Genomic DNA, 17,150 nt, shown 5'->3' with positions numbered 1-17,150 from the left:
GTACACAACGGATAGGACTACTAATAAACAGTTCACGGCACTAACAGCATTGAACACAGTACTTCTTGCACTTCGTGAATACAAGAAGACAACTGAAAATGACACAATTCTGCAGTGATCGACCTTCTCTCTCACGGAGCTAAGCAGAATGTGCGTCATCACCTGTAGTCGCCATGGAAACGGGATCAGGAAATCGGCGATATGGCAAGTTTCCCTTGCCGTACGCAAGCGAGAGATATACCATCGGAACCGATATCCAATTGTCTTTCATCTGAGCCCTACTTGAAAAATCGATGCACTTCCCCTTTAATTATTTTGTATCAGGTAGACATGGTAGATCATGCTACAAACGAGGCAGTTTTGTCTCTGTGACCAATGGCAATGGTGACATAAGTCATTCACACTCGATCTCACTACATGACTTGTACTACACTCTACAGACAGTACTGAGTCTACAGACAGACTCCAGCCACCGGCATGCACTGCGTCAATGTTGTGTCAAGCTTCGAATCCGGTCCGTAACAACAGGACAGCACAGCAGCAGCAGCCCTGCGACGTGTCCGACAGACCACGACGTCTTCACTTGACGTGTTTTCCCATTCGTTATGGTCATGTGGTCCTTGTGGAGGAACACACAGCCCCTTGACTGATCCGGCCGTAGCGGCACTAGCAGTAGAGTGCCGGGAGCTCGTCGATGTGCTGGCAAATGGCATTGAGTCTGTACGGCTGTAGACGAGTAGTGTAGGTCCAGCTAGCTAGTCCGGGGCACTAGTTGCCAAAACTCCTAGAATAGATCGATCGATGATCTTCTGGCGCACATGTCCACGCGATTCGTCGATGTCGGATTGCTCAGCTCGATCGCTGCTTGTCATGTAGCTGCTACACCTCACCAGCCGTCGCATGGTTTTAGCCGGCCCATTGCTCACGACCCGAGCGAAGTAATCAGCACCTTCAGTCAGTTCCGAGCACCACCGCCGCACTGAGTGACAGTCTGCCTCGGACTATCTGTTTGGCTACGAAGACATCGTCATAACGCAAATAAGTTGGAGTTGCTTCTTCTAGGGACGCTGGAACCCACCCTTCTTTGCCTTGGAGTTTGAACCAATCCAAGCACAGAGTCTCGTATCAAGAGTAATATTCGGGTCGGGCTTTGCTCGTTTGTAAAACCACGCAGCTCTCACGCCCTGAACACCGGCAAATCTACGAGCCTAGCCTACGCTACTATCCGCTCAGTGCTGGTCAACGCACTGTACTGGGACGACCATCGCATCGTCCGTTCGTCCGGGACAGCGGCTGAAATTTGAGCCAGTGCCAGTTGCACAGTCGATCGACGTCTAGTCTCTGTTGCGACAGAGCGCGGGGGAGGTTGGCCCGGCAGATCAGAGCGCACAGCCACAGGAACTGTAAGAGGAGCGGTACCTGCGTGTTGGGCTCGTTCAAGTGCTGCACGAGCATCGTGTCTCGGAGCAGTGTTGTTGATTGGTTTGTGTGCTGGGCAGAAAAGGCCAGCGCCGGCGGTTGTTGCCAGCGGCGGTGTGATCAGTGACGGAGACGACATCATCATGAGTGAGGAGCAAGGCCCCAAGTACCTGGTCAAGTGCTTTGTGTCCGTGCTGGGTCTGAGTGGTCGACAAGGCAGTGTGGGTGTCGGCAAGTCATGTTTGTGCTCACGTTTTTGCCAACCCGATGCCGATCAGTTCGATCGCTTGGGATCGGACCACAGCTCCGTCCTCAGCTCATCGCTATTTCGCCAGCCAGAGGTGAATGGAGAGCACTTTCTGTTCTTCGGCCGTGTCTCAATGGCCTATCCGAACGCTGAGACGGAGCTTCGGGTGAATGTTGTAGAGCACACGACATTCATTGATGAGTCAAGTATGGCTCCGTTCCGAAACAGCAAACACTATGCTCAGAGGGCTTTGGTGGAGAAAATCAAATCACCGGGAAGAGTCCAGTACCACAATAAGTCGCTGATTGGAGCTTCTGCTAACCAGGACAAGCAGATAAAGTTCCCTGAAGACTTTCACAAGCGCGGCCTAGATGGATACATATTTGTTATGGATCCCACCGCACAGGCTGATCATCGGCAGGCTCAGCTGGACCTTCTTGTGGAGTGTGTGAAGAAGGTGCCGAAACGCAAACCGTTCACTGTGGTCTTATCAAAGTGCGATGCGCTACCGCAGGCTATTCAGGAGCGCCTCGGCGAAGGCTTCAGTCTGGTGCGCTTCTTCAGCAATGCGGACAGTGGCGCCAGCAAAGGTGTCAAGCAGAAGTACGGTGCGGCAATCAACGACATTGCCGTGTTCTTCTCTTCGTCGCGCTTCAAGATCTGCATCGACCCTGCATTCTGCTACATTGCCCACATTGCACAAGGTCTAGGCGGTGCACCCACTCCCCCGATCAGTTTCCGCCAAGCGTACGCTCTGCGCATGCAGCACACAAACCTGCTGTGCTCGACTGCGCTGAGCCTTCTGCGTCAGAAGGACGTGATGGCGCCGAGCGACACGTGGAGTGTTAAGCAGCCGCAGCTGCTGATGCGCTCGGCCTTCAAGACTCTGCTCTTCGAGTGCGGAATGGCCGACTGCACAGAAGTGTTTCAGATGCGCGTTGCAGAGCTGCGCCTGCAGCAGAATGCAGTCCAGTACGGCACTCTGGCCAAGCAGAGCACCGCGCCACCCGGTGCCGAGGTGATTACTGACATACCGGAGGTGAGGCGGGCACTGTGTGAACATCAGGACCTGCGCATCTACACACACAAGTAAGTCGGATGCATAGCGGTACTTGTACATGATGCAGGGGTGTTCCCGGGCAGTGGGGAGGGGTGCGGGACAGGAAAATAAATTCGTATTTTTCGGCCAGCAGGGCACAGTCTAGCGACTGGGACTGAGCCATACAACCGGTAAGTCAAACGCAAGATAACACGTCGAAACTCATCAGACACAATCTTCCTCAGCCTACTTCATGTCACACTGTGTACTAGTCTGAACTGTACCGGTGAAGACTGGTAGTTCCCGTACTTTGTAAATGAGTATGATAGTCAAGTGCATACGCAAGTTGCCATGGTGTAGCCGTTGCTACAGCCCATACGCATAACAATACTACAAGATGTATTAGCATATATTTTTGGCATACAGTTGTTACTGGTTAGGCGTTCATGCATGTGTGCTTGTATGGCTAACGTTATGCACAAGTTGAAGTTCATCATGACCATGATGACTGTTACATGAAAGCTATGCTCCGGTATGTTTGTGCCGCAGGCCGGACGAGCTGAAAGTGGCGATGAAGCGCAACGGCATCAACGTTGCACGGATCGGAGACGCGTAAGGGAGTGCTAAATGCCGTTACCGTGCTGTACTGCCACTGTACCATAGCATGCTTTAGCTACTCAGGGACTATGCATACACGATGGGACTATGCATAAACGATGCCTACCCTATGTACAGTAGTGCCGGGTAGCGCCGGAGAACGGCCAGGCTAGAATTTCATCAAGCACAGCATACCAATGTATACACGGTGACTCAACTGTGAATATAATGTAATACATGAAAATAGGAACGGCCTAGGCTAGGAGGCTGACCTCTCAGTTCTTCGGCGGCTGACAGTACTGTACTGCCGTAGTATGCTGGTTACTACTTGTAGTAGCTTCAGCTCAGCACTGGGGCTTTGTTTGTAGTTCAACTAGCAAGTACTAGTACACCAAACATGACTGGGCTGAGTACATGTATACTTGTACCTGTAGTGCTGTGGGGATTGCAGGCTTGCCATACTGCATGCACTCCGGGGTCCCATACCAGGACAGAATATCACTGGGAGTTTGATTGTCACTCACTGGTAGTTTGACTGCTATCTTTGAAGGCGGGGGACTGCTTGTTCAATGCCAGGTGCCTTTCAAAACCAAACATGCAACGGGGGTTGCTTACTCAGTAGTTTACCTGCTTACAAGTATTGGGTACAGTCAGACCTCGCATAACCGCACACATCCGTTTTCCACGAAAATATCCGAATAGGCGAGGGAACCAGAAAATCGAACACACACCCTGTATGTATGCATGGCATATGCTGTAAATCGGTAACCAGTGATTTTCTTCCGGATGGCGAGGGATCCCGATAAAAGAGGACCGGATAAGCGAGGTCTGACTGTATTTGTGATGCCCTAGTGGTGATGCCCCTGTGGTGATGTCCCAGTGGTGGTGATGTCCCTGTGATAATGCGCCCCTGTGAGGATGCCCCCCCCCCTCCCCCCCCCTCCCCCCCCCCCCCCCCCCGGGTAGGCCGACTGGTTCATAGCATGCCCAGAAATGTAATTCTGCTGCCAATGTTGTCATCCAGTAGAGTGATACTGCTGTAGGTTGACATCAGGCATGTAAAGTCAGTCATGCATAGCCAAGCGGCATGTATACTCAGGCATGTATAGTGCCCAGATATCGGCCCGGGCTATGCTCTTTTATAAATGCTGCTCCATGACCCTCTCTGTCGCCCAGGCTAAAATAGTTACTCGTGCCACTATCCGTCAAATGCTCTCATGTTGCTTTCTGCTCCTGTGCAGGCTTGCCGGCAAGCCACGTCTTATTCGATTATCACCTGCTGACGGCCAGGTTGCAAATGGTAGTCCTGGAGTGGAGAGACCTAGGGCAGCTTCCACGAGCTCACCGATGACGCCCAGACCCGTGTCTCCACACGCCAATCCTCCACACTTGAACGGTTTAGTAGCCGCTGTCAATGACGATGACGATGAAGATCCTGCCCCGCCGCCAGTCCCGGTCAAGTGCTATAGCGGCAATGATGCCCTGGAGATGCCGGCGCCGGCAGCAGAGAAAGCTCTAGGCACCCCGGTTATACCAGCGGCAAGAGCTGCAGCTAATGCAGCTGCCGAGAATGAAAACGCGTACGACTGCATAGCCGACATCTGTACTCCAAGCACCTCGATTTCTGCAGCAACACCGCCACCACATCTGAACGAGCCTGAGTCGATTTCGCCGTACGCCACCGGCAATGCCACCGCAATGCCACAAATCACTGTAAAACTGCAGGCCGCCAGTGCAAAGTCCAAGTCAGAGCCTAGCGCAGCTAATGACGTCTGGGAAGCAGTTCCCATAGCCCAGTTGAAAATTGCACGAGAGCGTGCACCACAACCACCGCCAGGCGATAGGGCAACATCACCGGCCAAGTCACCACAGAAGTATCGCGTCGAGCAGCGTCCAGCAATCTATGAGGAAATGCCGGACCCAGGTCTTAAGTCACCTGTCAAATCACCCGTCAGGTCGCCCCTAGATCCACTGCCAACTTCCAGCAGATTGAACGAACCCACTAACCTACTTCGAAGTGGGTCCGTGGATAGTCGCTCCTCATCGGTAGCTAGCGACTACGATGATATTGTGATCAAGAAACCTTATCTTTCATCTCAGCCTGCCCGTGCTGCCTCGCTAGATAGCAGCAGTGTGCCTTCATCCCTGTCCAGTTACAGCGCTGAACCCCTGTATGATGATGTGGCGCAGACAGAGGCTAACTCCGCTTATCCCCCCACATCAGCAGCAGTGGTATTGTCTCCACCATCTAGTGGCAACGATGTGCTCTATGACACCGTTCTCAAGGAGAAAAATGCTGTGGAAGAGCCAGTGGACCCACAGCCAGATGCTGATTTGCCTCCACCAGTGGAGGACCTACCACCCCCACCACCAGCAGAAGAACTTGACGGTGATCTTCCTCCGCCACCACCTGAGCTATTTGATGAGAATGCAGATGATGGTGTTGATTGTGATCCGCCACCACCAGACGTAGCATTTCCACCCCCTCCCAACACGGCACCAACCCCTCCACCACCATCATCATCGTATACGAGAGAGGGGTATTGCGAACCCCTGGAGTTTGGTGTTTTACAGTCAAATTCAACGGCCAGCAATGCACCTGCGCCTGACAAGGCAATAGGAACTTCGGTGTTGCCACCCGAGGCGTATGAAGATGTTTCTATGCACTCCATGCTGGCCCTCTCACCCAGCGGCGAACACGCCGTGGTGCGCCGGCCGTCCGTATTACAACAGAATCATCAGAATGTCCAGTCTTCCCAAAGCTCGCTGCCTCCTGCTAGCGGTACCGCTGCCATCTCTGATGACCGGGGCAGAACGGACTCCTACAGTGACGTGGACAGTCTGCGACCCACAGCCATGTTTGCTGCCAGGCTGGCCCGGGAATCGGCAAAAGACAAGGACAGGCCGAAACCTGAGCATGGACACTACGACCAGCCACTAGACTTTCCATCCATCACACAAAGTCAGCCCCAACCTACGATTGCATCGGAATTATCCTCATCAGCAGTCAGTGCAACCCGACCAGGATACGAGGATCCCGTGGATCTCAGTGCACATTTTCAAGCACGGCGGAAAGACTCTGCACAGCGAAATGAAGATGCCTACGAAGAGCCGGTTGAGTTTCAAATGGGTACACAACTGCCTGCGTCTACTACTGCAAGCTCAGGACAGGAGCAGCAACCACCTCTCTACTCAGACGCAAATGCCGTACGTCCGACCGAAATCTTCGCTATGAAGCTGGCACAAGAAGCCAAGAATTCCCCGCCGGTCGCCCCACTGTCTCGAACTGGCTACGAACAACCATTGTCCTACGGTAGTGGAGAGACCGGTAGTGATGGTGCTGCCGCTACTTCGTTCTATGATGGAATTCTAGAGGATTCAGCAGGTGGAAATCAAACCGGCAGAAGCAGCATTGATGATGACGGTGGCAATGTGCGTAATGAGAAAATGAAGAAGAACAGACTGGACTCCACGTCAAGTCTTTCCATTGATGTAGCCAACTTAGAGGCACTGTTGGAGAACCCGGATTTGTTCGGAGCGCTTTTGACCAAGTCGGCCAGCGTGCCCGAGCAAGACACACCGTATGACTCTCTTCAGCTGAGTGATCCGCAGGGCCCACCCGATGAGCGTGCACCCATCCCTCCACCGACAGTCTCAGGTCGGCAACGACCGTTTCACCTGATGTCTAAATCGGTTCACACAGACGGCGCTCGTCCGCCTACCCTGGCACGTACTTCAGCCACTCTTCCTCCGGGTTCGGAGCTCTCCAACCCCGACGCCGCCAGTGGGGCTAAGTCATCGCCGTCCAAATCAGGGAGGCCCGCAACCAAGCCCAGGGGTGCTAAGACAAACACAAACGGAAAAAACGCATCCTTGCCAGTAAACAATGCTGCTGCGAGTAACAGTGATGCCGGCCAATCAGCAAAAAACAAGAAGTTTGCTGTGACCGTAAGCAATGACACCGGATCACCATCACCGGTCACGAGGAAAGGAAAGTCTGCAGAGCAGGCCTCCGCGCCCATACTGGCCGATGGAAACAGCTTCAAACCGTCGGCATCCGCTGGCAACGGCGCTGCTGCCAGCACGTCAGGCTCAAGTTGGTGGGAGACACCGCCGTCGTCACCGGCAACTGGTCAGCGTGGTGTTGACAGTGCATATTCTCATGTCACCACGACAACCAGTTCTACTGCTGCTGCTGCTGCTGCTGCTGCTGGCACATCAGCGGGAACAGATAGCGGCCAAGCATCAGCCCGGAAACCCTTGACACGAGATTCATCGTACGAGCGCCTGTCCCTCAGTGGCCCACGTCAGCCTCCTCCGGTCTCGGGAACTCGACCTCCACAGCCCATGGGTGGAAGCTTGGACACAGTAACTGACATGCCCGTGTCTGCTGGAAGACCGCTTGCCATACGTAAACGTACAGGTACGGGATTATTACTGTATTTTATAGGGATGTAAGGAATATTCCATTATTCGAATTTATTCGATCAATCCGTGCCTCAAGATTACATCATGTATTGGAATTTCAAACTCGAAGGTTCCAACTTCCTATACTGCTAGACCTGGTGAAGAACATACTCGAAGGTTCCTATACTGCTAGACCTGGTGGACATGCTCGGAGAGCGAAAAAAAGTTTGCATGCTGCGCTGTCAACACCTCGTAGTCACCATCCTCGGGGTCTCCTCGGGGTCTTGAGTTCTTCATAACGGTATTAGTAGAAATGGATAATTCAAGTTGCTGAATGATTGTGTGATTGTCTTGTTTGCTTTTGCTCAGCCTCCACCAGTCAGAAGTCACTGACCTCGGCTCCAACAAACTAGTCAAGTCACAAGCCGTAGTGGATTTGAGTGCGACATACAGTACTAGTAACCCGCATGATGCACACTGTCCACTGTTCAAGCCCTGAAGTGTGTGAAGTGGTAAAGCGGGTGCTGCCAATGTGTTACCTATGCCGGTTTCTTGAAAGAAAGTATCTTCCAGCCTACTCTTCCGTTTATAATTATAGCACAGTTGATAGTACACATTTGATTATGCTACCACTCATCTTCAGCACAATACAGCCAGATTTTCCCGTATCCTGTAGGCGACTGATTTTGATTTTTTTTTAACAATGTTTGTTTGCACGAGAGGATAATGAGAGATAAGTGATGCACGGGAAGATGGGCGCTTGAGCAATTTTCTACATGAAGACTGTGGCATACCCACCCTGCTGCTGCATTGCAGCAATAATGTGCTGCTATTGATAGCTATTGATAACTGTCTTTAGATAAAGATAGGACTATAGTCACAAGATCTATACAAATCTTTTAAAGTATTTTCTGATCGTACAACAGTAATTCTTCTCAGATGTCTAGTGACAATTTGTGAATAATTGCATTGCCATTTGATTGCTAAATTTGCCAGTGAAATATTATACTGTGTAATAGGTGGAGTTTTAAAGTGCTTTCCGTAGAATATCACTCAGTTCGTCAGTGGTGAGAAGCAATGAGTTGCCCTTCATGCTGGACGACTTGGCTGCTTTTTCAACGACTGTCGGGATATCCTCTTCCTTGAGGCCGTACGTCGATAGCTTGGGCACATCTAGCTCGGTGCAAAGATCAATGATCCACTTTACACCATCCTCGCATGTTGCATTGGAACGCTCTGTGATGATGCGTGCCACTTCATCGTACCGCTGTGCAAGGATATAATTTAAGTTAAACAGCCATCAACAATCACCTCTATAGTAAAGCTCAAAAGTGTGCATACACACTGTAGCATTGCATGCAGAAGCCAGTTTCTTTGCAACGTTATTGCTCAAAATCCATGTCAAAGAGAGAGAGAGAGAGAGAGAGAGAGAGAGAGAGAGAGAGAGAGAGAGAGAGAGAGAGAGAGAGAGAGAGAGAGAGAGAGAGAGAGAGAGAGAGAGAGAGAGAGAGAGAGAGAGAGAGAGAGAGAGAGAGAGAGAGGAGAGAGAGAGAGAGAGAGAGAGAGAGAGAGAGAGAGAGAGAGAGAGAGAGAGAGAGAGAGAGAGAGAGAGAGAGAGAGAGAGAGAGAGAGAGAGAGAGAGAGAGAGAGAGAGAGAGAGAGAGAGAGAGAGAGAGATAGCGTATCAAGCACATGCCGATGAAGCATGAGTCTAGAGTTATCAATATCGTCTTGCGAGAACCTGTTGACAAATCAACATTTCCACTCCCATTACATCAGTCCCATGCTTATCAATACTGCTGTGTCTACACTGTGCACTATTACAAGTATTATGACATAATTATGACAATGTTACTAATGTACATTGTAAACTGCTGGGTTCAAACTTCAAACTACCATCAAACCATATGACTGTGTGAGTCTTCCCACACAGGTGCTGGGCTCAGACTACTTACCGCCAGGAGAGGGCTGCCAGGAGCTCGTTTCTTGAGAGCGTCGGCGTTGACGGCGATCACGTGCGGCAGAAGCACGGCGCAAATCGCACCGTGAGGTGCACCGGGACACCAACCTCCCAGTACGCCTAGTGTTTGTGTGCACCGTGACACACGCAGACGCAAACGACAGGTATGCATGGGTTTGCACAAGTGAGCAATCAAGGAAAGAGTACACATGTACATGGGCTAGGCAAGCCGCGCATTGGGCATTTGATCACAAGGAAGCATACAATGCACAGAGCAAAGAAAAATCTGTAACGTATTCTGGCCATAAAGGCACGCATGCCTGCATTTCTGGCACGACATACAATAACCACACAGTCATGGATAATGATTACTGAGGCCCAGCCAGTGCAACTACAAGTGAAAAATGGAACTGGCCTGACAGCCAACGAATCCTCAGACATTCCAAGACAGTACATTGCACTGTTACCTGATCGTTGATTTTAGCCACTTGATGGTTCTTTATCACTAAATTAATCATGTACTAATAATCTACATGGAGACAATCATAGCTCTTTAATCACGTACTGTTTTGTAATACTTCAAAGCACAGTCCACACGGTACGTATTTGTAAATGCATGACTGTTGCTCTTGATCAGCTCATGGTCTCACCTGCAAATCCGTGTACAGCTCCGAGCTTAGCATTGGCCAGTGCCAGTCCACCAAACAGGCTGCACAGCGCCATGCCCTCCCTGGCAGTGATATCGTCACCCTGCCGTACAGCACGCAGCAAACTCTTGGCGCCGTGGCGCAGGCCCTCCTTTGCAATGGCGTCGGTTAGTGGATTGGCCAGGCAGGAGATGAATGGTTCCAGGCACTGCAGCAAGACAAGCAAAGTCATTCGTGGCCTTTCTCCTCGGATACAATTTTCAAGCATGATCACCTCAGCCGCCTGTAACTGCATTATACAGCAGTACTGGCATGCAGAGCCCTTGCTGTGTGATCAGTCAGTGAGATCAGTCCTCAAGAGTACAGGATAGTGTGTATGACCAGCATACCAACATAGCCAGTACATCGCACTGTCACGGAGTGTGAGCTAAATACTGGGCTGCTTTCCAGATCGCTGCAGAAATATCCGGATAGGCGAGGGAACCGGATAATCGAACACACATACGTCTGACTGTACTTGAGTACACCAAGTACACAACCATGTGTTCTGCTCTACGTCATCAGCACTGCTGGCTGACGGTGTTGCCCAATTACCTGTGTGAACGCGTCCAGACCCGTGCTAGCCGTGGCAGCAGGTGGCAGGGACAGGGCAAGAGTCGGGTCTACCAGCGCCACATTGGGCAGCATCGTGGCAGCACGGATGCTGGCTTTGACGCGGTGCTCAGGCGAACACAGCACACCATTGCGAGTCACCTCCGCACCCGTTCCTAAAGAAATCAAATAGGTCACAGATGGGTGGTATGTCAGAGAAGTTCATTGAAGAGCATAGTACTGTTGGGAGCTGAAGAATGGCCAGCGCTAGAATGTCATCAAGCATACACAACTGTGCACAGACTGCAATGCATGAAAAATAGGAACGGTCTAGGCTAGGAGGCTAACCCCCCCCCCCCAGTTCTTCGGCGGCCGATAGTACTGTAGGCCAAAGGGTGAGATAAGTGGAATTACACATTTTTCCAATCTCCAACATGATAAAATTAATAGTACTTTACAGACATGTGCACCCACTTGCCTGCTGTTGTTGGCACGGCAACAAACGGTGCTGACGGCTTTGTAATCTTCTGACCCTTGCCAACCACTTCCATGTAATCCAGTGGCTCACCACCGTTGGTAATTAGAGCAGCGATCACTTTCCCAACATCCAGCACCGACCCTCCGCCAATAGCTATGACACCATTACAGTCTTTCGTTACTGCTTGCTCCGTTCCGGCTGTGGCCACGTCCACGGTCGGCTCACCGTGCACTTCAAACACCTCGTGGGCTACACGAGAAAAAGCAGCAAGAACATACATAGTAAGTCATACATACATGAAAAATCACTTTTCGTTTGATGATCGATTCAATACACAACAACTGTGTTTGTCCTTCTGTTTGTACATACATGAATACCATGACCAGACGGGGACCTGTACCTCGGTTCTACACTCACTCGTGTAACTCCAATACTTAACCTCGGAGCGTATTTTCGGTGCTGGGCTAATTAATATTTTAATTTATCCATCACAGAGTTGCGACACAGCTTCCAATCTCTCTTGTGTTTTTATCCATCAATTATTTGAGGAAATACGGTATTCTTGCTGTGGGAATTCCATTTGATTGAAGTGGATCGTAAAGTATAACGCGGAACACTGGTTTTATTCCCAAGCTAATAATAACGCCATGGTGCAGCACGCACATCCCTAAATCCATTATTGTTTCTGATCACTGCACCATATCCACTAGTATTCAGACATGTGTAGAGTGGGGCTGGTGGATGACAATGCCCATTCATCATAACTGTACAGAACATGACTGCATTCAATGATTCCCGGTGATGAATGCCACAGGCACAGGGAAACGTTTGAATCGTATCTGTGACTGTGTGAGCAGGTATTGAGATCCACATAGTGCCCTGTGACTGCGGATCAGTGCACTCATAGTACTAACGAACTCTTCAATACAATGTACTGTAGTCTCATGTCATCAAGTAATCATTAGTACATCTCGTTCTGCTCCGATCTTTTCGCTCACCTGGCAATAATTTCAAAACTCCCATGTAACGCTTGGCAGTTCCTGTGACCACGATAGGTCTCGTTATACCCAGCGAATCCACTATGGATCTTAGCTCCTTCTCGGCTGTGTTGCTACCGAACACGATGCGAGTAGCTGTTGCGAATTCGAAGCGAGAAGTGGCCGCCATAGTTATTCACTCCGCAAAGGGCTGTAGACTGTGTAGTGTAGAGTGTAGGAGCTGCTACCGGTGTGCACTATTCACAATTCTCAAAGCACGCTCTACCTCAATCATTATCGAAAAGGTATGATTATGATAAGGCCCATTTACTGATTTAGCGGGAATCGGACTGGCTTGCTTCGCCGGACTCCGGTGAGAGTGAGCAGACCCTGTCATCATCATACTTCATAGTCATCCATTTTTACATGGACAGTTCGCAGATCTTTACGTGTTGTTGTCTTTGTGGAGCTCTCTCTCGCCGTCTCGGATCCAGTCTCGACATGATCTGATAGTGATAGCCTCCGTTGATGACGTACCAATCAGCTGATCGTCCTTCTCGCACGTGATGAAGAGTTTGAAGACTGCTGCAAGTGTACACGTGATCCGATGGGAACTTTTTTCTAGAACTTTTTGTTGTTTTCTGGAAATATTTGGATCATGTTGGTTTCTTCTACGAAACTTTGCGAAGAGACAAGTCTCTTCGTTGCGAGTCTAACAGGTTCTAGACTGCCGGCTAAGCTGAGGATAAAGGCCAGCGACCAGCCATGGCGAGGCCAGAACGGTTCATCCGAAGTGAGACTTGCTTTCAGAGCAGAAGGCGTGGATTTGCCCCTTCAGTTAGTTAGCCCGCCGCGAGACTCGTCGAACGGAGCAGAAGGTGCTTGGACATTTGCTGCTAGTGGAATCAAGATACGGTATACCGGTAGAGAGGAAGCAGACGGGGACTGATTTGTGAAAGTTGTCTTGAAGACCAAGAGAGTGCAAGCTAGTTTCTAGATTTTGTCAGTGGACTCCTGTGCTGTGAGAGCTACTCTGTACCGTGGTGAAAATGAAGGCCAACAGCAAGACTGCGATTGGAATCGACCTGGGCACGACTTACTCGTGCGTTGGTGTCTATCAGCACGGCAAGGTGGAGATCCTGGCCAACAGCCAGGGCAATCGCACCACACCCAGCTATGTTGCCTTCTCGGATACGGAACGTTTGATAGGCGATGCAGCAAAGGATCAAGTGGCGCGCAATCCCAAGAACACGATATTTGATGCCAAACGATTGATTGGTCGTCAGTTCACCGATACTGCAGTTCAGAAGGACATGAAGCATTGGCCATTCCAAGTGATCAACGTGAACGGCCAGCCAAAACTGCAAGTTGAATATCAGGGAGAGAACAAAGTGCTGTCACCGGAGGAAGTGAGCTCTATGGTGCTGAGTAAAATGAAGGAGACTGCGGAGGCATATCTTGGAACTGGTGTGACTGATGCAGTGGTCACGGTGCCAGCGTACTTCAACGACTCGCAACGCCAGGCAACAAAAGATGCTGGTCGCATCGCTGGACTGAATGTCCTTCGCATCATCAATGAGCCGACAGCTGCAGCATTGGCATACGGATTGGACAAGCGTATGTCTTCTGAACAGAACGTGCTGGTGTATGACCTTGGCGGTGGCACGTTTGATGTCTCCATCCTATCCATTGACAATGGCTTATTTGCTGTAAAGTCAACTGCCGGTGACACACACTTGGGTGGCGAGGACTTTGACAACAGACTGGTGGAGCACTTTGTTGCTGAGTTCAAGCGCAAGCACAAGCAAGACTTGTCTGGCGATGCACGTGCCCTGCGCCGACTGAGGACAGCATGCGAGCGAGCCAAGCGAACTCTGTCGAGCAGCACCGATGCCAGTGTGGAAATTGATTCTCTGTATCGTGGCATTGACTTCTACAGCAAGATCACTCGTGCAAGATTCGAGGAGCTGTGTTCTGACTTGTTCCGCTCAACCCTGGAACCAGTAGAGAGAGCACTGAACGATGCCAAGATGGGAAAGTCTGAGATCCACGAAGTCGTGCTGGTTGGTGGATCAACGCGTATTCCCAAGATCCAGAAACTGCTTCAGGACTACTTCAATGGCAAGGAGCTGAACAAGGGAATCAACCCAGATGAAGCTGTTGCTTATGGTGCTGCTGTTCAAGCGGCTATCCTGTCTGGGGTGAAGGATGAGCGAGTGGATTCAGTGGTCCTCCTCGATGTTGCACCGCTATCGCTAGGAATCGAGACAGCCGGAGGCGTGATGACAACACTCATCAAACGCAACACGACAATCCCAACTCGTGCTGGCGAGACTTTCACTACGTATTCCGACAATCAGCCAGGTGTCACTGTGCAGGTGTACGAGGGTGAGCGAGCCATGACCAAGGACAACCACTTGCTGGGTCGCTTTGAGCTGAGCGGCATGCCACCTGCACCTCGTGGAGTACCAAAGATCGACGTTAGCTTTGACATTGATGCCAACGGTATTCTACACGTCACAGCAAAAGATCAGAGCAGCGGTCGCTCCAGTGACATTCGGATCACAAACGAGAAGGGCCGGTTGAGCAAGGCTGATATTGAACGAATGGTAGACGAGGCTGAACAGTTCAAGCAAGCTGACGAAGATCAGAGAGAGCGAATTGCCTCTCGGAACCAACTGGAGAGCTATGCGTTCAATGTCCGCTCAGCGGTAACAGACGGTGCTTCAAAGCTGAACACTGATGAAGTTGAGAAGGTGAAGAGTGCAACTCAAGACGTTCTTGACTGGCTTGACAAGAATCAGCTTGCTGCAAAAGAGGAGCTTGAGCATCGCTTGAGCGACTTGCAGCAGCTGTGCTCACCCATCATGGCCAAACTGCACGGTGGCAACAGTGGCAATGGATGCTCAGCAGGAGGGTCTTGCAATGGCCCGAAAGTGGAAGAAGTTGACTGACCCCATGCACCACACAGTTGGAATTGAACAATTTGTAGAACTCAGCACTCTTCCCTTGATTGTTGCTGGAAATGTTTTTGAGCTAGTGCTGATGACAGACATGCCGTGCAAAGCAGATCTTTTTTAAGCTTGTTTGAACTTTGAAGTGATTTCCTTTTCTTTGTGATCATAGTTCTAAGTTTTCAGCTTGGAAAAAGCGTTGCATCTCAACGCATTACTTGCCATGTTTCGTTTCAAAGCTTGACTCCTACAGTTATGAATTAATTTGTTTAAAACTAAGTATACCTATACCTACGGTGTGCTTTTCTTGATCCGACCAAGTACAGTAATCATGATTGTATTTTCTGTCTCATTTTTCTCCCCACACTTTATGAATATCAATAAAACTGTGAAAGGTACCATGGACATTTTTTACCCATGACCCCTTCGTTGTTTGAAATTGCTGGTGTGAGTAATGGCTAGCGTACCGAGGGTAGCAATGTTCGGCTTTAGAGCGCACAGAGAAGGAGAGTTAGTTTGTTGTATCACACGTTATGAAAAGAAGAAGGACAACATGTTACGAGTTATGACTAACTGTCCACCAACGTAACCAGAAGTTATACAGTCATGTTTCAATTGCTGAAACAGATTGCTGTGTCATGATTGGCGACTGTTCACGAAACATGTGCAGGTGTTAAATGTTAGAGACGATACGATACTTTAGTTGCGATAATGACACTCCCTGCCTTTTCCTCAGTGACATTGTTTGATTTTTTTATTTGCTTGAAAAGCACATGACCATCAGGAGAGCTGGCAAAGCCAAAAACATGCATTGCAGTGAAATGTTGTGCCTACTACTGTCTACTGATCAAGCCTACAAGTGGCCGCATGATTTGCCTCCAAGAGGAGGGGGGGGGGGGGGGACTTCGAGCAGGAAATGCAGAACGTGAGTATGTATGGGAGAGAACACGGGTGTTTCGCAGTGGCCACTCGTCAAGATGGCGGCAAATCCGAGAGTACAAAAATTTCGACTCTGCCTATGTGCGTGGCGGATGCGAATCTCGCACGTGCATGCAAAATCTTGCCTTCTGCAGAGCTGGGTAAAGCAAGTGTGTAGCCAGTGTAGGAACGACGACCTTTTCCGAGAGAGAATGTGGCTCTTTTCATCCCAACATTTTACTCGCCACGCTCTCCCTCCCAGCTTATTGATACGAGTATGTGCTACCGAGTAGAAGTCTCCATCTTCAGAGTAGGCCAGGCAGAATCGCAAGGTTGAAATACTTGCTCACTTGGTTTTTTTGGTCCTTTGAGGTGTTGATGTGATCGTTGTGTAGAACTCGAAGTGACAAACTTGAGACCCCCGCGCCACAAAAAACTAAGGCGCGCCACAAAGTTTCGTTTGGCTGTTCAATGAAAGGACGTATGGAAGCAGGGATAAAAACTATCGTGGCTGCCGGCAAAACTCCTAGTAATGTAATAAACGGGGGTGTGACTTTGGTAATTCCAAGGAGAATGTACGCACGGCCATTCCACAACGAAGACGAACTACGAGCTCAAAAACACTCCGATTTTCAAACAAACGACGCAGGCCGGAACGAAGACATGGCCACAGTGTTCCCGTGTGGCCTTCAAAACACCTAATTTTACTTCGATAGCGGCTGGTTCAGGGCAAATTCAGGCCCAATTCGACAGCGTCGTACCGCTCAGATTCGCCCAAAACACGAGGAAATGTACGGTAGATCCAAATGCGTACGCATTTTGCGTACGGGAACGACTGGCCAGAGTTCATGCACTGCAAACACCCGTGAGAACGCTTCATCACACGTAGTCTACTCTACACACAACACGACTGTTA

At 50.1% G+C, this 17,150-nt stretch overlaps 3 protein-coding genes across 3 annotated transcripts; 2 read left to right on the top strand and 1 right to left on the bottom strand.

The window, feature by feature from the left end:
• Positions 1-361: 361 nt before the first annotated feature.
• On the top strand, positions 362-8,725 carry LOC135814390 (mucin-19-like). The gene is made up of 4 exons (XM_065327499.1): positions 362-2,755; positions 3,255-3,317; positions 4,544-7,725; positions 8,079-8,725. The coding sequence occupies exons 1-4, from the start codon at positions 1,563-1,565 to the stop codon at positions 8,120-8,122; spliced, it is 4,482 nt and encodes a 1,493-aa protein (XP_065183571.1). The 5' UTR covers positions 362-1,562; the 3' UTR covers positions 8,123-8,725.
• On the bottom strand, positions 8,378-12,748 carry LOC135814392 (uncharacterized). The gene is made up of 6 exons (XM_065327501.1): positions 12,384-12,748; positions 11,386-11,634; positions 10,911-11,083; positions 10,320-10,524; positions 9,665-9,789; positions 8,378-8,976 (listed from the first exon to the last, which is right to left on the bottom strand). Exons 1-6 carry the CDS (start codon positions 12,550-12,552, stop codon positions 8,737-8,739), a joined length of 1,161 nt encoding a protein of 386 aa, XP_065183573.1. The 5' UTR covers positions 12,553-12,748; the 3' UTR covers positions 8,378-8,736.
• A 290-nt stretch (positions 12,749-13,038) lies between these two features.
• LOC135814391 (heat shock cognate 71 kDa protein-like) lies at positions 13,039-15,737 on the top strand. The gene has a single exon (XM_065327500.1). The coding sequence runs from the start codon at positions 13,412-13,414 to the stop codon at positions 15,314-15,316; it is 1,905 nt and encodes a 634-aa protein (XP_065183572.1). The 5' UTR covers positions 13,039-13,411; the 3' UTR covers positions 15,317-15,737.
• The last annotated feature ends 1,413 nt before the right edge of the window (positions 15,738-17,150 follow it).

Source organism: Sycon ciliatum, chromosome 4, assembly GCF_964019385.1.
Source record: "Sycon ciliatum chromosome 4, ocSycCili1.1, whole genome shotgun sequence".
NCBI lineage: Eukaryota > Metazoa > Porifera > Calcarea > Leucosolenida > Sycettidae > Sycon > Sycon ciliatum.
Note: the sequence above shows the minus strand (reverse complement) of the source record. Positions and strands in the feature narration are given on the sequence as shown.

What these genes read in the sequence shown, in the direction of transcription:
- LOC135814390 (XM_065327499.1), top strand. Translation starts at nt 1,563, where the DNA reads ATGAGTGAGGAGCAAGGCCCCAAGTACCTGGTCAAGTGCTTTGTGTCC. An exon ending in GTTGCACGGATCGGAGACGC is followed by an intron (nt 3,318 to 4,543) that starts GTAAGGGAGTGC and finishes GCTCCTGTGCAG; the next exon opens with GCTTGCCGGCAAGCCACGTC. An exon ending in TGCCATACGTAAACGTACAG is followed by an intron (nt 7,726 to 8,078) that starts GTACGGGATTAT and finishes GCTTTTGCTCAG; the next exon opens with CCTCCACCAGTCAGAAGTCA.
- LOC135814391 (XM_065327500.1), top strand. Translation starts at nt 13,412, where the DNA reads ATGAAGGCCAACAGCAAGACTGCGATTGGAATCGACCTGGGCACGACT.
- LOC135814392 (XM_065327501.1), bottom strand. Translation starts at nt 12,552, where the DNA reads ATGGCGGCCACTTCTCGCTTCGAATTCGCAACAGCTACTCGCATCGTG. An exon ending in TGCCGTGCCAACAACAGCAG is followed by an intron (nt 11,084 to 11,385) that starts GCAAGTGGGTGC and finishes TGATTTCTTTAG; the next exon opens with GAACGGGTGCGGAGGTGACT. An exon ending in GTCTGGACGCGTTCACACAG is followed by an intron (nt 10,525 to 10,910) that starts GTAATTGGGCAA and finishes GTCTTGCTGCAG; the next exon opens with TGCCTGGAACCATTCATCTC.